The sequence below is a fragment of the Oncorhynchus keta genome, chromosome 28 (genome assembly GCF_023373465.1).
Source record: "Oncorhynchus keta strain PuntledgeMale-10-30-2019 chromosome 28, Oket_V2, whole genome shotgun sequence".
Lineage (NCBI taxonomy): Eukaryota > Metazoa > Chordata > Actinopteri > Salmoniformes > Salmonidae > Oncorhynchus > Oncorhynchus keta.
In genome coordinates, this window is record NC_068448.1 from 37,149,429 (window position 1) to 37,170,661 (window position 21,233).

General features: G+C 40.1%; 1 protein-coding gene across 2 annotated transcripts; it reads left to right on the forward strand.

Annotated features, from left to right (window-relative positions):
• Positions 1-434: 434 nt before the first annotated feature.
• On the forward strand, positions 435-20,682 carry rer1 (retention in endoplasmic reticulum sorting receptor 1). 2 transcript variants are annotated; one of them, XM_035741013.2, is made up of 8 exons: positions 435-585; positions 8,935-9,020; positions 9,267-9,371; positions 9,963-10,059; positions 11,152-11,230; positions 14,496-14,631; positions 18,160-18,214; positions 20,116-20,682. In XM_035741013.2, the coding sequence occupies exons 2-8, from the start codon at positions 8,940-8,942 to the stop codon at positions 20,124-20,126; spliced, it is 564 nt and encodes a 187-aa protein (XP_035596906.1). In that variant the 5' UTR covers positions 435-585; positions 8,935-8,939; the 3' UTR covers positions 20,127-20,682. The 2 variants fall into 2 exon arrangements, with proteins under 2 accessions (XP_035596906.1, XP_035596904.1); XM_035741011.2 differs by having other exon boundaries at positions 18,160-20,682.
• Positions 20,683-21,233: the final 551 nt, after the last annotated feature.

Below are 21,233 nucleotides of genomic sequence, written 5' to 3' on the forward strand. Positions count from 1 at the left end.
TTTAATTAATGTTTAAACATTTCAAAAATCATAATTCCACTTTAACATTATGGGGTATGTGTGTAAGCAGGTGACACAATTAATCAATATTAAATTCAAGATGTAACACAACAAAATGTGGAAAAAGTCAAGGGGTGTGAATACTTTCTGAAGGCACTTATTTCTAGAGAGACTTAATAAGTAGGCTATTTAATTTGGAGCATTATCTTAGGCTACAGACATAAAATAGTACGTGAGTTCAAAGTAAATGTGTCACTGATAAAAAAGTGAAATTATTATTGTGTCATATATAATTGTAGTTAATATTTTGCCATTGTCTTTTCAATTGTCTTTTCAATGTTTAATTTGCCGGAGGCCTGGCAAAATGCCACAAAAACCCTAGTGTAACTACCATAGAAATATAATCCATTGATCCATAGATTCTATTTCTATAGAATCTATCACATTGGTCCAGCGTTTTCGAAGCTCCTCTAATCTTGCCTGCCGTACTTTCGAGCGAGTCCTCGCGGAAGTACTGACGTGTTCATACGTCATTAGCCGGCCCAGCACGAGAGGTAGTTAGTAGTGACACAGCGGCAGAATCAGGTAAGAAAAACCTGTCTTGCAGTATTTTGTCTATCAGTAGGACTGTGAACATATGTTCTCGAGTTTAAGTGGAATCTAGGAGACCAATACCGAAATAATATTTCAATTGAATGAATCTCTAAATATGGTAACGAGAGGCTATATGCCTATGCTAGCTAGCGAGAAAGAGCTCGGTTTCTAACCGGAAGTGAGTTGTCAAATTCACGAAATTACAGCTGGTGGTTGTAGTTCAATTTCCAACTGATTTGTAGCCTTCAAAATGACAAGATTGACACTAAGGACTACACTTTCCATCTTTCTGATAGCAGGGGTTAACAAGTAACTGTTTGATTCCCGCTGCACCTTATGGGAATTAGAGTGAAAACATAAATGTTTTACCACACACTGCTAGTGAAAGATGGTTGCTTAAACTACACAAACCAGAAATGGGTTGTTTAGGGAAGAACATCACTAATTCGCTAGATATTTTTTTTGTAAAGATAGCTCATTTGCTAGCAACACTCACCCTGCTTGCAAAACAGAAACTTAACATTGAATACGTAAATAATAGCTAATAGTAACTAACCACAACAATGACCTGATATTTTAGCTAGGTATTCAAAATTGCGTTATGAATAATCACACTTCATTGCTAAACATTTAACGTTACTGTAGCTAGCTTTCCAATCCCACACTATAAATGGGTTGTTGGCTAGATGGCTGGCTAGCTATCTACTGCATTTGCTGGTTGGCTAGCTCGCTTGCTATTAGCTAGCCTACCATTACACGATTCAGCGTTGGAGAGCAAATAATAGCTAACATTATCCATAATGGAAGAGACCGTCTGTCTCCGATCTGTCAGCTATCAAGTATATGGTCGTATCAGCCAACGTTAACTTAGTCTCACAATAATTGGATAGCCGTTTGATAGCCAAACAACAACAACATGCCATTTGACATGAACTGGAAAATGAAACTCTTCTATCGATTTTGGGTGGGAAGTGTTGGAATAGTGGTAGCTAGCTAGGTCAATTAGCCTAGTGTTTCCCAACCCTGGTCCTCGAGTACCCCAAACAGTACACCGTTTTGTGGTAGCCCTTGACAAAAACCCAACGTTCAACTCATTGAGGGCTTGATGATTAGTTGAATCAGGTATCACGGGTTAAAATAAACAGTTTGTTGGGTACTCGAGGACCAGGGTTGGGAAACACTGAATTAGCCTACAGTATGTTGATGTAGCCCAACCGACCGCGGACACTATTACTTCGTTTGTCTTCTGCGTCCAGCTGGTTATACAATGTCTGTCGCCCAGTGACCGGCTCGTATATAAACGTCCTTAATTCAGGCTGCAAAGGCATCAGTTTCCTCCTTAACTCGGTCTAAAAAAAAAAACAGGGACATATGTATACCGTTTTAATAAAACACATTTTTCCACCACCATGATAGCGTGGCAGGGATTGACGTTAAAGCTTCACAATGGAGAAATCGCTCCGCCATTTCCTGGTTACTAAAATTCTAATAGTTCACCTAATTTCAGTTTGTGACAACAAGCATGTATAGTGTAGAGAGTCATTGTACCATCTAAACCGCTGTGAAATATATTTTCCATAACCAAAACTATTGTATTTACAGCTGTTTGAAGCTAGTGTACAAAACTGAAAGTAAAAGACACAACTAAACTTAAGAACGGGAAGCATAAAATTAGTGTACATAAGACAGATCTATGGCTTCTTAGACTTGCTTTCAATCAGTGACAGATCTGTAACTCAGTTATGTTGAGCATGTTCAACTTGCCCGACTGCCATAAAAAAAAATGTATCACCTTCCCAATGTGGAAACCTCAGAGCAGGTTCAACTTGTGCGACTGCTCAGTTCACTTGCCCTAGATGGGCATAAACTGCTTCTAGAAATAGAAATCCCCAATCACCACACATTTTGAGGAAAATGAAAACATGCCAGTTTGTCACTTTCATGAGGTTGGAGTCATGGACACTGTTTTTTCATTGCACTCTAGATCAGAAGGTTGCGTGTTCGAAGCCAGTCATGGACACTGTTTTTTTTTGGGGGGGGGTGAACCCTATCCCAAACCAAACCATTTGGGGGGGTGAACCCTATCCCAAACCATTTGGGGTGATGAACCCTATCCTATCCCAAACCAAACCATTTGGAATGGGTGCATAAATGTAATCTTTTAACCCTATCCCAAACATGTTAACTTAAAATTTGACATTTGAAGAAATTAAACGATATATAGCAGCAGGAACAACAAACACTTACATTTTGGAGCAACTTCAAAGTTTGACTTTTGGAGAACGTCTTCGCTAGATTGGCGTGGTTATGTGATATACTTGTCAGTAGCGTCTCAAGTCAACTTCTGAGCGAGCTTGACTGAACAACTACCAAGCATTGTTATTTTAAGAATACATTTCTTTACGGATAACAACTAATGTAGCCAACTAGACAGTCAAGCTCACTCAGAAGTGTTCGGCTGTGGTAATTTAAGAATCCAAAATTGAACGGGGTTTCCATCATTTGGAAAGATGCAAGCAGTGGTTGGCGCCTATTCAAAACTTCAAAACTCGAAATACTATCGTACAATTACTACATTATGTTAATCACATTACCTTTATATTATAATGTAAGCCTATACTAGTGCTCACACTGTCTGTTTTTCTTAGAGGCAACAGAATAGAGTTCTTCGAACTCTCATGTGACTGTGTGGGGGGAGAGAGAGAAGCCTCTAAGATTTAACATTGACAGTAGATTTACGATGGCTTGGTGATAAGACAAAATTCCATGATTAGTGTCTGTGGGTCTCCCTGGCACCGACAGACAGGCACAATCTCCAGTTTATTTAAGGACCTTATGTCTGCTGCATTAGTATTTCTGTATAAGCAAGCAGTAAATTAACTAGAGACAGATATTTGGTGCCATGTAAATCTTGAATTATTTTGCATGAGCGCAAAATGTACCTTTTGTGTAAATTCTCTCATCTGTGAATTGTCATGAATATCCAGGAGGATGGACTTTGCTATAAAATGCTGTGGCTTAGTCCTGCTGGTTGGGCTCTCAACGAATCCCCTACGTGTGGGTCGTTGACAAGCTCCATTACTCCAGTAATTAAATAATAAAGTTTGATTTGTTTTGAAGAAATCTAAAAGTCTCTCCTTGTGATTAGAATAATTCTACGACAATACGATGTAAAATCACCGCAGGACAATTACCGGAAGGTCTGTGTATGTAGTAGAGGTCGACCGATTAATCGGAATGGTCGATTAATTAGGGCCGATTTCAAGACTTCATAACAATCAGAAATATTTTTGGACTTGGACGCCGATTTAAAAAAAATATATATATATATATGTTTGTTTTACACCTTTATTTGATCTTTATTAACTAGGCAATTCAGTTAAGAAAATATTATTTTCAATGACAGCCTAGGAATGGTGGGTTAACTGCCTTGTTCAGGGACAGAAAGACAGATTTTTACCTTCTCAGCTCGGGGATTCAATTTTGCAACCTTACAGTTAACTAGTCCAACGCTCAAACCACCTGCCTCTCATTGCATTCCACGAAGAGCATGCCTCTAACGCTAATGCAGTAAACCAAGGTAAGTTGCTAGCTAGCATTAAACTTATCTTATAAAAAGCAATCAATCAATCATAATCACTAGTTAACTACACATGGTTGATATTACTAGTTTATCTAGCGTGTCCTGCGCTGCATATAATCGATGCGGTGCGTATTCTCGAAAAAGGAATGTCGTTGCTCCAATGTGTACCTAACCATAAACATCAATGCCTTTCTTAAAATAAATACACATAAGTATATATCTTTAAACCTACATATTTAGCTAAAAGAAAGCCAGGTTAGCAGGCAATATTAATCAGGTGAAATTGTGTCACTTCTCTTGCGTTCATTGCACGCAGAGTCAGTGTATATGCAACAGTTTGGGCTGCCTAATTTGCCAGAATTGTACGTAATTATGACATAACATGGAAGGTTGTGCAATGTAACAGGAATATTTAGACTTATGGATGCCACACCTTAGATAAAATACGGAACGGTTCCGTATTTCACTGAAAGAATAAACGTCTTGTTTTCGAGATGATAGTTTCCGGATTTGACCATATTAATGACCTAAGGCTCGTATTTCTGTGTTTTATTATGTTATAACTAAGTCCTATGATTTGATAGAGCAGTCTGACTGAGCAGTGGTAGGCACCAGCAGGCTCGTAAGCATTCATTCAAACAGCACTTTCGTGCGGTTGACAGCAGCTCTTCGCAATGCTTGAAGCATTGCGCTGTTTATGACTTCAAACTTATCAACTCCCGAGATTAGGCTGGTGTAACCGATGTGAAATGGCTAGCTAGTTAGCGGGGTGCGCGCTAATAGTGTTTCAAATGTCACTCGCTCTGAGACTTGGAGTGGTTGCTCCCCTTGCTCTGCATGGGTGGCTGTTATCAATGTGTTCCTGGTTCAAGCCCAGGTAGGAGCGAGGAGAGGGACGGAAGCTATACTGTTACACTGGCAATACTAAAGTGCATATAAGAACGAACATCAAATAGTCAAAGGTATATGAAATACAAATGGTATAGAGAAATAGTCCTATAATTCCTATAATAACTACAACCTAAAACGTCTTACCTGGGATTATTGAAGACTCATGTTAAAAGGAACCACCAGCTTTCATATGTTCTCATGTTCTGAGCAAGGAACTTAAACGTTAGCTTTATTACATGGCACATATTGCACTTTTACTTCTCCAACACTTTGTTTTTGCATTATTTAAACCAAATTGAACATGTTTCATTATTTATTTGAGGCTAAATTGATTTTATTGATGTATTATATTAAGTTAAAATAAGTGCTCATTCAGTATTGTTGTAATTGTCATTATTACAAATAAATAAATAGAAATTGGCCGGCTTTTTTTGGTCCTCCAATAATCGTTTTTTGCATTGAAAAATCATAATCGGTCGACCTCTAGTATGTAGCAAGCATTTCACACCAGAGGACAACGAGAGGGTTAGGCGGGCCAAATTGATGGGTGGTGATTTATCAGGACAAAGTATTTTGTCCAACTCTAAATTCAACACAGGCATACATACCCCTGCCATTCCAAAGAACATTGCCCAAGCAACAAAGCCAGCAAAACAGGATGTCATTAAGAAGCACAAGACAAGGTTCTCAAATTAAAACATCATTGCCCATGTTATTGTAAATTAAATGTGTATATTATTCTCTATAAACAAATCAATCCAAACAAGCTTTAATGGCTGTACTAGGCATATCCGCTGTGTGAATATGAGCTGTATTATTGAACATCTATATTATGAGCAATAATAATTTAGGGTTGGTCGATATTACAGTAGTATCGTCTATCAAGGATGATTGACAGTCATCGTCTAGTGACGACATCGTGATGTGACAGACGATACCTAACCTATTCCAACGTGACTGGCCTTAAGCAGTAAAGAGTAGAGTGGAGTCAGGCAGTGCACAGCAGGACAGCGCATGGGTGTCATTCCGAGTCAATTTTTTAAATATTCCGATTTGCTATAGCCCATTTCAATTCATGTTATATTTACAGAATGCAAGAGCACAATGTAGACGTGGCTAAGTTTCACCAAAGCAGCGCTAAATGTCCGGTCAATTTAATTATTTAAAAAATATATATCTTTCTCCAATAGTGGATGATTTCTCCCACCGTGCTATTTCATGATCAATGAATTTATTTAATGGAGTTCTAGGCTATCTCAAAGTTTTACGTTGTTTTTGAATAACCTACAAATATGGTAGGCCAAAGGTAATCTTGAGAGAGCAAGAACAAACAATAGCAAGATGGGAAAAGTCTCATGAGAAATTTGAACAAACCTTATAGTTAAGCAAAGCATTATATGACGGAAATGCTTAATGCATATGAGGCCAGACAAAAATATTGCCCAACCCTGATACTGATATCTCCACCAACTTCTGGTAAATCAATAGTGTATACACAAAACAAAGGGGGTTTATAGTACAACTAAAGCAAATACGTAGCTAAGTGATTCCTTATTGAGGATACTCGTTTTACTCAATATGTACTGATCTGATAGTGATACAACCAATCAAATAAAGACAAAGAATTCATGCCGTTTCTAGATTTTATTGCACGCTATTACAATTCCTCCAGCACATCATCAACCTCGACGAAGCCTCTTTTACTTCCCATCAGGAGATCACGAATCCTCCCAACCACACAGGCAGGCAAAACCAGTCTGTTGTTTTTCCGTTGTACCCATTCCAGGAAGAAAGGAAAAAAACAGTAGGCAAGTGATATTTTCTAAAAGAAAAAAAGGAATAATCAGATTTGTTGTTAGGGTAGACTGTACTCCAACATTTGTAAACAGCACTGGTAAATGTAGCCAATACGATGGTAAAGTGATCTAACGTTAATTATAAACTGGGTGGTTCGAGCCCTGAATGCTGATTGTCTGACAGCCGTGGTATCAGACCGTATTACCACGGCTATGACAAAACGTTTATTTTTACTGCTCCAATTAGGTTGGTAACCAGTTTATAATAGCAATAAGGCACCTCTGGGGTTTGTGATATATGGCCAATAGGGGTGTATCCAGGTGTGTTGCGTCGTGCATAAGAACAGCCTTTAGCTGTGGTATATTGGGGGGGCCATATTGCTTAGTCTACTATGACGATGCCAACATAAACAAGATGTCGGGAGATTACCATAGCAAGCTACAGGAGACTCATTCATATAGCTGTTATAGATATTATGGTGGGAGCACATTCAGCAGCCAAATATAAAACAATTCAAGTCAGTGTTGCAATGGTTGTACTTTAGAAACGAGGCTATGTCAATGTGCTAGCTCTGGATGTATAAACAAACCAGGTAGAACTCGATCTAGTAACGATAGCCGAACTAATGCTACACAACCGCAATGCACACATCAGCACTAATGTTATGAAATTATGCAGATATAAAAACAATAGCTGGAGCAAAACACTTGCTCTGTTATCTGTCCTCTTGGCCCCGCTGGTTCAGGCTTTCTTCTCCAGTTTATTTTCGGGAGTACTGTCTCAAGGCTGTTAAACTAAGAAAGCCCACGTTTTCCGATTCCCAGCATTCGGGAGTGGGACAAGCCGAGATCAGGAAATCAAACTCACTCCCTAAACCTTGTTGTAGTTTTGAAATAACACAATTACCCCCAAATGCATCAGTAAGGATAAAATCTGGTAACTAACGATACCTGAAAATAAAACGATCTAGAAGAAAAAGAAACGCACACCTATTAAGACGAGGTGCTGGCTAGCGGAGTAGAAACTTGAAAATAAAAGAGAGCCACACACTCTAGGAGCTCAGATGCAAAAATGTAATACCAATGTTTCGACAGCCAAGCTGTCTTCATCAGGGTATGATGAACTAACGATACCTAGCTTTTGATCTACAGAACACATTTGGAAGTAGTTTTCACATTCCTGCATGTTTGTAACGTGATCTGGACAATGATTTTTAGGCCAAAAATGGCCGGAACGTTCCTTTTAAGGAGGAAACCGATGCTGTTGCTGCCTGTATGAAGGACATTTTTTATGTACGAGACAGTCATTGGGGGACACGAGTGTATAGCCGGCTGGGCACATTCAAGTCGGACGCAGATGACAAACTACGTAAAAGGAATAAAAATGCAATCTGGTGGCCGGTTGGGCTAATGTTGATGTAGCTTCGTTGTCGCTCTGTGTATTGGTGCCATGTTATTGCCGGTAATGTAGAAGAGGACTGCAACTGAAGAAATAAACTAGCTAGCTATATATTAAACGACTACTGAAGCCTACATGTAAGGATGAAATTGGTGTTCATTACTATTTGACACATTTCTTTGAGTTATAGGCATAATATCCCCAGTCTCATCTTCCCACACATTATTTACTTGCAGCAAATGGAACAACTAAACTAGCTTTATCAAGCACCGCCAGGCAAGATCTTTCAAACACAAAGTCTGAGTTAGCAGGGCTCTACACTGACTTTTTACATTTTTTTTACAAGGAGTACGTGTAAATTGAAGAGCACACTTCAAATAGTTTTCATTAAGAAGCCTTTTTTTGTAGTATTGGCGCAAGCATGGTGGTGTATCTGCTCTTGTGTATTCTCCATGCCACTCAGGCTGCGGTACAATGAAGTAATCATTGCAACAATTATCATCTGGGCTAATTTCCTTTCTAGGAGCTCTGGTGCTCCTAAATAAAATATAAAATCTAGGTCGCACAGCAAAATATTTAGGTGCATATTCAAGTAAAATGGTCGCACTGTAGAGCCCTGGGTGGTGAAGTCAAGGAATACCTGTTAACAACCATTTTCTCTCCTTCCATAGACATAATGTCAGAAGGGGACAGTGTTGGTGAATCGATCCATGGGAAACCATCCACAATCGGCAGCTTCTTCACACGGGTTGGACAGGTACTGCTGCCGGGGCCTTTAGTTGGTCTCGTCAAGAGGAAAGCGAAATGGGCTAAACCAAATAGAACTCTGCACCACTGTATTGATGAAGATAAACATTGGACCCACTGTCACGATGGTGCCACATAGAAAGACTAGAATTTCCACTTCAGATAAGACAATGTTAAAACAGTCCTTTATCTAATGGTTACAGTTGTTCTCCTGGTAATGGTTGTGCGCTGTGTCTCTGGTTGGTGTCTTTTCCAGATCTATCAGTCATGGCTAGACAAGTCAACGCCGTTCTCCATAGGGCGATGGGGAGTCACTCTTTCTCTAACGGCCATCTACATGATCAGAGTGTACATATTACAGGTAGAGCCACACACCACACTCAGGGCTTATCCTGAGCCGCATTCAGGAGAGTGCAACATACCGAACACTCCACATAGAAATGCCATGAGCAAAGCTGGCAATTCCTTCCTCCACATGTCAAAAAGGCACGTCTGTTCTGCACAATATATTTATATCGGAACGTTCCACAACATTGTGCCCTACTGAATACGCACCTGACGTCTTTAAAGGTGGCCTCGGCAATGTGACACCTCATCAGGCACAACTTTCTCCTTACAGGTGTAAACAGTCAAAGTAAAATCTGCCAAGATGTTGGCATGCCTCAGGCAAGAGAGCAAGTTTGGAAGAGCCTATAAATGGCTTGTCAGATTTGAATTCTGTTTCACTATGATAATGTTATATGAAGACATTTTGGGGGCATCTAACTGTGTGAAGGTGTACTGTTTTCTTTTAGACTAGTATTGCTCCAGATATTTTCACCTCAGTCAGTGATGCATTTGCAAATTGAATTACGGAATATACATTTTTACGCTTATTTAATTTACAGTTTGCAGGTGGGAATGCATGACATTCAAATCAACACTAATATGAGGTTTTCTCTGCTCCCTCCAGGGTTGGTATATTGTAACATATGCTCTGGGAATCTACCATCTTAACCTGTTCATCGCTTTTCTATCACCAAAAGTGGATCCATCAATGCTCGACGAAGGCAAGTTAGAGTTCACTGAACCATGCCACATTCCTTTGGCTGCGGTCATGTTCAAGATGTTTACTTTTCCTCCATAAAACCATGTCTAGGAGTGCCTTCTGGTGCTCACTCCTCACTAAGACACAATCAAAAATATCTTTGTGCTCAGACTCCATGGTGCGGCTAGAGAGTATGTTTTTAAAAAAGCTTTTACTAGGGGTGCATCTTTGGCTTTCAAGCCAACTCGATATCTCGTCTTAATACACTGGGGTATACAATTTAAAAAAGATACCTTATCGTTTGGGAAGACTTAATACTATATGGTTTAGTTCAATGCAATTACATTTTTATTTGCAGTCTGAATTCATCCTTGTTAATGACTAGACAAAGACTATATAAAACATAATTGCCAAATTACCCATTATTTTGAAAAACAGCCTATAGCCCAATGGCAAACTACAAAATTAGATCCCAAAATTCAGAAAGAGGTGCATGTTTAGTACAGTTCGGTGTACTTACATGTAGTATTGTGGATAACGATTGGTTGGTTTACCTTGCCCTTGGGAAAGTGAAAGGGGGACACCAAGTCAGTTGTACAACTGAATGCATTAAACTTAAATGTGTCTTCTGCATCTTACCCTTTGTCACGCCTACTAATTTAAAATGGGGGGATGCACTGGTTATGTGGGGTCTATTTGATGTGCGTTAATTACTGACGCTGCTGCAAGGTGTGAATTTCTTTACTGAAAGGATTTGGACCGAATTGGGGGGGGGGGGCATCATCTCATACCAGTTTTTAGAAGCACTCTGTACACTAGAGAAACAAGTTATTGGAGAGCTCTTTTGCTTCCAGTGTGGTGAGAGTAACAAAGAAAGGGTGTTCTTTGAAAGCTCTTTGGTTGCTATGTAAATACTATTTTAACACCTTTTTTAGTGACATTTTGGTATTTAAAACAGAATGCAAAGTTTTTACCCCAGTATTCTTATTGGGATGCCGTTGGGATCAGTTTTCTAAATCTGTAGTCACTGTTCTTGTTTTGAATCCATTTGATTGGCTCGGAACGTGACCACTGATCCTTGTTGTAACCTTGCTCCTCCTCCACTCACCTATAGATGAGGGCCCGGCGCTCCCCACCAAGCAGAACGAGGAGTTCCGCCCATTCATCAGGAGGTTGCCCGAATTCAAATTCTGGTGAGAGCCCCCAATCACCGTCATCTACCCAGCCTGGCCTTTCACTGAACTGGGTTGAGCCACAGTCTTGTGCATGCATCATTTGTGCTCCCTTGTCCTAACATCCTACCACAGTCTCCTGTTTGAATATTCTTTCATCAATCATTCACCAATGGTTACGATATGTTTTTTTGGGGGGGAACATTTGCATGGAAGTTCATTTTGTGGGATGAGCAACACATCATAATGCACAAAATCAATGCACTAAAACACATTACAATAAAGTGAGAACACGCATATTCACGTAGTACACTGTGACATGTACAATACTGTCTGACCATGTATGTGTGTTGTGTCCTATGTCCAGCTATAGCCTGGTTCACAGAAAATAAGCTCCTGCACACTGCCCTTGCAAAGTATCACTCCTTTTATTCTGTTCACCAAGTAGCTCGCTCACCCTCCAATGTGAAGAGGTTCTTGGCTTGTGAAAATATACTTCCTGAAGGATACTGCACTAGGATGGCTCTATAGACTTTTACTGGAAAGCTTTGTTGTACATACTCTCCTTACTATCAAGGCTATATGTGGATATAGCATACAGTGCCTTCAAAGTATTCAGACCCCTTTTCGTTACGTTACAGCCTCATTCTTAAATGGATTAAATAAAAAGAAATACTCAGCAATCTACACACCCCGTCATGACAAAGCAAAAACAGGTTTAGACATTTTTGCAAATGTATTAAAAATAAAACACCTTATTTACATACAGTGGCAAGAAAAAGTATGTGAAAACTTTGGAATTACCTGGATTTCTGCATAAATTGGTCCAAATTTGATCTGATCATCTAAGTCACAACAATAGACACACAGTGTGCTTAAACTAATAACACACACATTATTGTATTTTTCTTGTCTATATTGAATACATAATTTAAACATTGACAGTGTAGGTTGGGGAAAAGTATGTGAACCCCAAAAGCTAATTGGGGTCTGCTAACCTGGAGTCCAATCAATGAGAAAAGATTGGAGATGTTGGTTAGAGCTGTCTTGCCTTGTAAAAAAAAAAAAAAAATCACAAAATTTGAGTTTGCTATTCACAGGAAGCATTGCCTAATGTGAACCATGCCTCGATCAAAAGAGATCTCATAAGACCTAAGATTAAGAATTGTTGACTTACATAAAAGCTGGAAAGGGTTACAAAAGTATCTCCAAAAGCCTTGATGTTCACGGTAAGACAAATTGTCTATAAATGAAGAAAGTTAAGCAAGGTTGCTAATCTCTCTAGGAGTGGCCGTCCTGCCAATGTACATTTTGCTGGATAATGTAAGGCTATCTGTCTGCCAATTGAAGCTCAATTTGAAGATCGATGGTATAACAGGACATCGACCCAAAACACAGAAGTAAATCCAAAACAGAAGTAAATCAACAATAGTATGGCTTCCACAGACGAAAATACGCCTTCTGGAGTGGCCCTGTCAGAGTCCTGACCTCAACCCGATTGAGATGCTGTGGCATGACCTGAAGATAGCAGTTCACACCAGAAAACACCAAGAATATTCCTGAACTGAAACAGTTTTGTAAAGAGGAATCGTCAAAAATGTATCATGATCGTTGTGCAGGTCTGATCTGCAACTACAGAAAACTTTTGGTTGAGGGTATTGCTGCCAAAGGAGGATCAACCAGTTATTAAATCCAAGGGTTCACATACTTTTTTGAATGTTTAAATGGTGTGATCAATAAAGACATGAAAATGTAGAATTATTTATTAGTTGAAGCAGACTGTGTTTGTTGTTGTGACTTGGATGAAGATCAGATCTAGACCGGGCGGCCTAGATCTGGCCGTCCGGCCAAACTGAGCAGTCGGGGAGAAGGGCCTTGGTCAGGGAGGTGACCAATAACCCGATGGTCACTGACAGAGCTCTCTCTGTGGAAATGGGAGAAACTCCAAGCGGGCTGTTTTGCCTTTTATGGAGGAGTGGCTTCGTCTGGCCACGCTACCATAAAAGCCTGGTTGTTGGAGTGCAGTAGAAATGGTTGTTCTTGTTGGAGTGAGGCAGATCACAATCATTTCTGCAGCACTCCAGCAATCAGGCCTTTATGGTAGAGTGGCCAGACGGAAGTCACTCCTCAGTAAAAGGCACATGAAAGCCCGCTTGGAGTTTGCCAAAAGGAACTTTAAGACTCTCAAACCATGAGAAACAAGATTCTCTGGTCTGATGAAACCAAGATTTAACTATTTGGAATGAAATGTCAAGTGTCACGTCTGGAGGAAACCTGGCACCATCCCTACGGTGAAACATGGTGGTGGCAGGATCATGCTGTGGGGATGTTTTTCAGCGGCAGTAGTGGGAGACTAGTCACTATCGAGGCAAAGATGAACGGAGCAAAGTACAGAGAGATCCTTGATGAAAACCTGCTCCATAGTGCTCAGGACCTCGGACTGGGGCGAAGGTTCGCCTTCCAACAGGACAACGTCCTCTAAGCACACAGCCAAGACAACGCAGCAGTGGGTTCAGGACAAGTCTCTGAATGTCCTTGAGCCCGGATTTGAACCCGATTGAACATCTCTGGAGAGACCTGATAATAGCTGTGCAGCAACACTCCCCATCCAACCTGACAGAGCTTGAGAGGATCTGCATAGAAAAATGGGAGAAACTGCTCAAATAGAGGTGTACCAAGCTTGTAGCATCATGCCCAAGAAGACTCGATGCTGTAATCGCTGCCAAAGGGGCTTCAAAAAAGTACTGCGTATGGTCTGAATACTTATGTAAATGTCATATTCCAGTTTATTTTACTTAGCGAAAGAAAAAAATACAGTTTTTGCTTTGTCAGTATGGGATATTGTGTGTAGATTGATGAGGTGGGGGGATCAATTTAATACATTTTAGAATAAGGCTGTAACGTAACAAAATGTGGAAATAGTAAAGGGGTCTGAATACTGTCTTCAGACCCCTTGACTTGGTGTCACTGACTGATATGTTGTTGCCCATACCTATGATGATTGTAAACAGAAAACTCTGGTGGTTAGCTTTGTGGTATCCTTCTGGGCTCGTATTCACAAAGAGTCTCAGACTACGAGAGCTGATCCAGCTTTGCATTTTAGATCATAATTATATGCATCGACGGGACCTGATCCTAGATCATCTGTGTCGCTTTCAATATGGGTCCTGTTTGTTTTTTGACAACTGTTTATGGCCATGAGTGTGAAATTCCAACTACTATTATTTTCCCAACTACTACACATCCTTGTTGTATGTTTTATGTCGGTTCCTTTTTTTGTCTGCAGGCATTCGGCAACAAAAGGCATCGTCATTGCCATGATTTGCACATTCTTCGAAGCCTTCAATGTGCCTGTGTTCTGGCCCATACTCGTAATGTACTTCATCATGCTTTTCTGCATCACCATGAAGAGGCAGATCAAGGTATGGGAACCCCAGTGACACTGCTGCTGACTGCATGATAGTCGTATCAGATGCGTCATAGCTAGATGTACAGTCGCTAGTGAAAGTCTACACCCCTTGCACAGTCATCACATTTTGCTGCCTTGAAATTCATTCTAAAAAGGGAATAAGTTTATTATTTTTCCTACCGATCTACACAACCAACTCCACTTTTCTTTTTTTAAATGAAAACAATTATAGAACATTTTCCCAATTGATTTATTTACAAAAATTAAACAAAGATGTCTTTATTGCTTTTGTCTTCACACACCCCAACCAACTTTGTACAACTCTTAGGGCAACATTTAACAACTTCTTGTGTATCCCTTTTGCATTCATACCCGTATATGGGTTGAAAGTGGCAGATTTAGGTACTGATAAACAGCTAAATTGGTACGCAGTGGCTGTACAGTAAAAAGCTTTACATGATGTCAGAGCTCAGGGTCTCCGCTACACAGCTCTGTATGGGTTTTGACTGACAGATGTTCTGAATTTGAGCACCTCGTGCGACAAGTTGTTGCCCCCATCCCTTCCGCTAATTGGGCAACTTTTGCGTTTTTACGGAAATTCTGTAAATGAAGAGGGCTATGTATTTTGAAATATGAGACGTTGAGGATGATAATAAATACCCCTTTTATGTCATACAAGCAAGCCAAACACCTGTGAGTCCAAATATGCACTTCACATTTCCATAGCATAAAACTCATGTCATATACAGTGCCAACGTTTATGATCACTATGTTGGATGTACAGTTACAAGATGACGTGGCATCATACCTTGGGTTGTTTTGGACAGAATGAGCCCATGTTTGTCTATTGTGTCTAACTTGCCGTGCACACGCACCTGAATGCACTCATGACTCCTTTCTACACGCACCAAAATGACAATCTGTTTCTCTGAATTGAATTGTGAGCGGCTAACACTGTAGTATCGTATTTTGTAACTTAGCTAGTCATGTTGGCAATAGAGCAAGCTTTCAAATGATGCTCATCTGACCCAGATTGCTATTTACTGTATAATGGAAACTTTTTTGGATTGCGTGAACAGTAATTGTGTGATATTGGGGATCCAGGGTTGTGTTCCAATCAAAACATCTACAAGTGTGCTTGCCCCCAGACAGCTTCTACCCCCACAGCCATAAGACTGCTAAATAGACAATTAATGGGACCCAAACTATCTGTACTTACTCTGCCCTGCACTGATCCTACGCACACTTACTAGACTGTATATACACACTCACTCACACAAACTACATTGATACTCCCACAGAAAACCTAGGTATTCCTCTTCTCCATATGGGATTGTGCATTGTGATGGCGATTGCATCGTCTGTGACTCTTAATGGGTCGGTAAGCAAATTGAAGTGGGTCTAGGGTGTCAGGTAAGGTAGAGGTTATATGATCCTTGACTAGTCTCAAAGCACTTCATGATGACAGAAGTGAGTGCTACGGGGCGATTAGTCGTTTAGTTCACTTACCTTTTGCTTCCTTGGGTACAGGAACAATGTTGGACGTGTTGAATCATATGGGGACAACAGACTGTGATATGGAGAGATTGAATATGTCCGTAAACACTCCAGCCAGCTGGTCTGCGCATGCTCTGAGGACGCGGCTAGGGATGCCGTCTTGGCCGGCAGCCTTACGCGGGTTAACACGCTTAAATGTGTTTCTCATGTCAGCCACAGAGAAGGAGAGCCCACCATCCTTGGTAGCGGGCTGCGTTGGCACTGTGTTATCCTCAAAGTGGGGCGAAGAAGGTGTTTTAGCTTGTCCGGAAGCAAGATGTCAGTGTCCGGGACGTGGCTGGTTTTCCCTTTGTAATCTGTGATTGACCGTAGACCCTGCCACATACTTCTCGTGTCTGAGCCTTTGAATTGTGACTCCACTTTGTCTATACTGACCTTTTGCCTGTTTGATTGCCTTACGGAGGGAATAACTACACTATTGGTATTCGGCTATATTCCCAGTCATCTTGACATGGTTAAATGCGATGGTTCGCGCTTTCAGTTTTACGCGAATGCTGCCATCTATGCACGGTTTCTGGTTAGGGTAGGTTTTAATAGTCACAGTGGGTACAATATCTGCTATACACTTCCTGATAAACTCAGTCACCATATCCGTGTATTTGTCTGTTGTTCTCAGAGGCTACCTGGAACATTTCCCAGTCTGCGTGATCAAAACAATCTTGAAGCGTGGATTCCAATTGGTCCGACCAGCGTTGAATAGTCCTTAGCATGGGTGCTCCCTGTTTTGAGTTTCTGCCTTTCGGAAGTGAGGAGCAAAATGGATTCATGATCACATTTTCCAAAGGGAGGGCGGGGGAGGGCCTTGTAGGCATCCCGGAAGTTGGAGTAGCAGTGGTCAAAGTGTGTGTTTTTTTATCAGCGTGAGTACTACAGTCAATGTGTTGATAGAACTTCGGTAATATTTTCCTAAAATTTGCTTTGTTAAAATCCCCAGCTACAATAAATGCAGCCTTAGGATATGTGGTTTCCAGTTTGCATAAAGTCCAGTGAAGTTCTTTGAGGGCCGTCGTGGTATCGGCTTGAGGGGGATTATACACAGCGGTGACTACCACCGAAGAGAATTCTCTTGGGAGGTAATACGGTCTGCATTTTATTGTGAGGTATTCTAGGTTGGGTGAACAAAAGGACTTGAGTTCCTGTATGTTATCACAATCACACCATGAGTAGTTAATCATACACCCTCACCCTTCTTCTTCCCGGAGAGATATTTATTCCTGTCTGCCCGATGAACTGAGAACCCAGCTGGCTCAACGGACTCAGACAGTATATCCCAAGAGAGCCATGTTTCCATGGAACTGAGTATGTTACAATCCCTGATGTCTCTCTGGAAGGAAATGCTCGCCCTTAGCTCATCAACTTTATCCAGAGACTGAACATTAGCGAGTAATATACTCGGAAGCGGTGGGTGGTGTGCGCACCTCCTGAGTCAGACTAAAAGTCCACTAGAAGCTAGAAGCACGGCAGCCCTGTCCGTCAGCGCCATATACAATCCATGTCTCATTTGTCTCAAGGCTTGAAACATCCTTCTTTAACCTGTCTCATTCTCTTCATCTATACTGATTTGGATATAACAAGTGACATCAATAAGGGTTCATAGCTTTCACCTGGTCATGGAAAGAGCAGGTGTTCCTAATGTTTTGTACAGTCAGTTGCCCTACGAATTGTGCAAAGTTGGTAAAATCTTATTCAACATGATTCACAGCTGTAATGGCTGCAAAATATGTATTCCACCAAGTGTTCACTCTGGGGTGTGAAGACCTACACAATCAAGACATCTTTTTTTTTTATTGTATTCATTTTGAATATTTTCTTAAATTTTTCTTTCACTTTCAGAATGTATAGGTTGTGTACATGTGTAGGATTTGTTTTTAAATGTAATACATTTTCATTTTTAAAGCAGTAAAATGTGAACTGTGCTGTGACTTTCACTATTACTTTCTTTGAATTACAATGTGGCTAACTCCGTCTTTTCTCCTACTTCCAGCATATGGTCAAGTATAGATACCTACCCTTCACGCACGGGAAGAGGACTTACAGAGGCAAGGAAGACACAGGGAAACCTTTTGCTAGTTAAAATAACCCCCCCCCCCCCTTCCCCCATTTTGAAAATTAAAAGTTGTGGAAAAAGAGTATATGGTGGGGAACAGGGGTCAATGATTGTCTGTGAGGGGATTGAGAGAAGAAAAAAAAGAGAAATGGGAAAAGAGTTTTGATCCAAAATGGTGACAGTGATGGATGTTATTAGTGCTGAGGATTGCTGTAGTCACAAGAAAACTCTGCCTTTGGTTATTATGGGGATATGAGTCGGTGAGCCATCTTGCAGCCGCGGGATAACATTGTCTTAAGTCAGTGGATGAAACGCAGTGTCGCCCTTTGCCTTGTAACCCCATGGGGTAAGTATAAACTCTGCTAGAGGGGGCGGCACTGGATGAATTTCAGTAGAAATTTCAGTTGTGGATTCTTAACGACTATCCCTTTTCAACTGCTGTGCACTGCTCTGTCTCCAAGCAAAGTAACTACTTTTGATTGAAGACTTGGTACCTACTCGTTTATAACGTGTAATTATGGGAAGTCCTTAGGTTTAGATTGAAATAACGATAAGATGTAACATTTTGAAATTGAAGTAAATATGAAATATTTAAATTGATGAATGATGTGTCTCTGAGATCAAGTGTATTTTTGTGCCGGCTTGAAACCCCCCACCCCCCACCCCCACCCCCAACCTAAATTTGCCCACTGTATTTTAATGCAGTTACTTTTCAATGACTGGTTATGCTTCACTTGAACAAGGATTCACTAACTACATACAATACCTATCATACTGTAACTATTCAGAACCATAATCCAACCATCTCTTTATGCCAAAAGCAGTGATTTATGTATAGGAGGTTGGCTAGATAACAAGTCAGCTAAGAGTGCAAATCACTGCATGGTCAAGACTGAGTTAGTGTACTCTCCAGAGAATAAACCATCATGGAGGATTATGAAATGTTTCATGTCATGTTTTTTTAAGACATTATGTACAGTGAGGTTTAAGAATGCCTCGTTCAAGTTAAGTGTGGCTGATTTTTATTCAAATGTGTTCTTGTTTTGCCCTATGTAGCCATATAATCCCTTTTTGTGCTTAGTCCATCTGCTTTCCCATCATGTCAAAAGACGCTTTGCTTGTACAGTTGAAGATAAATATAATACTGTGTCATTCAGCACTCCTGGAAACTAAATGATAGAGATTACTTTATGGAGGTGGCATCTAGCTATGGACGAGCCAATCAAGTTAAACCTCAGATTTTTGCGATGCGCCCCCCCTGTGAATATAATTTTAAATAGTTCGTTTTTCAAGTTTAGATTTCTTAAAGTAACTGTCCAATGTTTCCAGATTTCTATGAAATATGACCTATAATTAATTACAATAGGGGTGAAATAGTTTTCCTTCCAAAAAATGGTTATTAAATATGTAAAACAGTAAATTTTCTGTGTTGAAATGGTGTGGGCATATCCCAACAGAATGGTGTGGGCGTATACTGGTCATAAAAAATGTGAATTCAAGTAGACCGCTGATTGGCCAGCTCCTCCTCAGGAGGATGACAACATCCTCCATGAGGAAATGGCTAGTATTTTTTTTTTTTAAAGGTGTGTATGACACAAGTTTGAGGTGTGGTTTTTGAAGTGTATGAGTATAGAAGGAGACATTATTTGTGTATGAGTTAACAGAAAAGTTTGATTTTTTCTGGACAGTTACTTTAAAATGTACTTTATAGTATCATTATAGAATAATAATGAAATACCTTCTACACTGAGGCCAACTGTTTAGAAACTGGGGTCCATTCCATGCAAATATAGCAGTCTTGATAAAATCATATTCTGTATTTTACTTTAGACATATGTGGTAATCTACTAATCATTCCAAACAAAAATATTTTCTCTCTCTCTTCTTTTGCAGAGGAAACATAAGAAAATTGAGATTGAGAGCTTTTAATGTAACAAATGGATGAAGGGGGTTGTGAACACTTTTTTTCTTTTTGGCCCCCACCCCTCACATTTTTGGGCATTTTTATCACTATGCCGGTCGGGTATCTTATGAAAAGTGTGCAGTAGTATTTTTGGTAACCAGAGAGACATTTTGGAAAACCTTTGATCAGCCCTGTAAAGAAGGATCAGACTTTTTTCCCCCTGTCAAAGTACATCATGTTTCCAAGAGTTGTCTTGTGGATTTATATATATGGCAAAGATAACATTTGTTTAGAGATTATTTTGAACATGTTATTTTTTCTTTGAACATTATAGGCTACTATTTCCAAGTGTTCAATTTATCATATGCCATTAAAAAAAATGAATGAAAACAAAACCTGGTAAAATTGGATTCTAGATTTATAAACACTTTCTCAAGAAAGAGATTGCATGTTCTTGTTTTTTCTTGTGCTGCAATTATAAACAAAACTTGATTTTAATAACTTTAAGTGTATTTTTTTCACTCCAATTGCTATTAAAGAAACTGTGTCCCTTCTAAGGAGGTGGCTGTTTCTGCTTCATGTTTTGGGACCGCTGACATTTTGTCAACGTTCATCCATATCTGCTTTTTAGAAATAACTATTACATTGCTACATGTGTATTACTGTATGAGGTATATTGTGTATCTATACACTGAAACATCTTGTGTTTGGAAAACAAGTCCATTAATCATTGCGCAAATGTTACATTTGCAGAAAGGATGGAGCTAGTCATGGTACATTTGACCCACCTGGGTAGGGTTGGACAGTGAAATCAATCAATGCTCTCGGTGCCAACTCCTTTACCACACCATTCATCCTTTAAACCAGTACCAGCAATTCAATGCACATTTCTATTTCACTTCATGTCATGGATTTCCTGTTCAGTGCTGCACATTTGCTTCCAGTCTGACTGTGAGGAACTCCTGCCTGATGTAATGGTGCATATAAATCATTGCATGTAAAGCATCCCTATGCAAAGTGGGGGAGCCATCTTCACCAGTACCTGAGCATTTGGTGTAGACACAGCCCCACTTGTCTTCTCAGACTGACTACATCTGAAGGCAACGAT

Coding starts and splice junctions, on each gene's coding strand:
- rer1 (XM_035741011.2), top strand. CDS start 8,940: ATGTCAGAAGGGGACAGTGTTGGTGAATCGATCCATGGGAAACCATCC. Junction 9,372..9,962: donor TCAGAGTGTACATATTACAG/GTAGAGCCACAC, acceptor TGCTCCCTCCAG/GGTTGGTATATTGTAACATA. Junction 14,632..18,159: donor CCATGAAGAGGCAGATCAAG/GTATGGGAACCC, acceptor TCCTACTTCCAG/CATATGGTCAAGTATAGATA.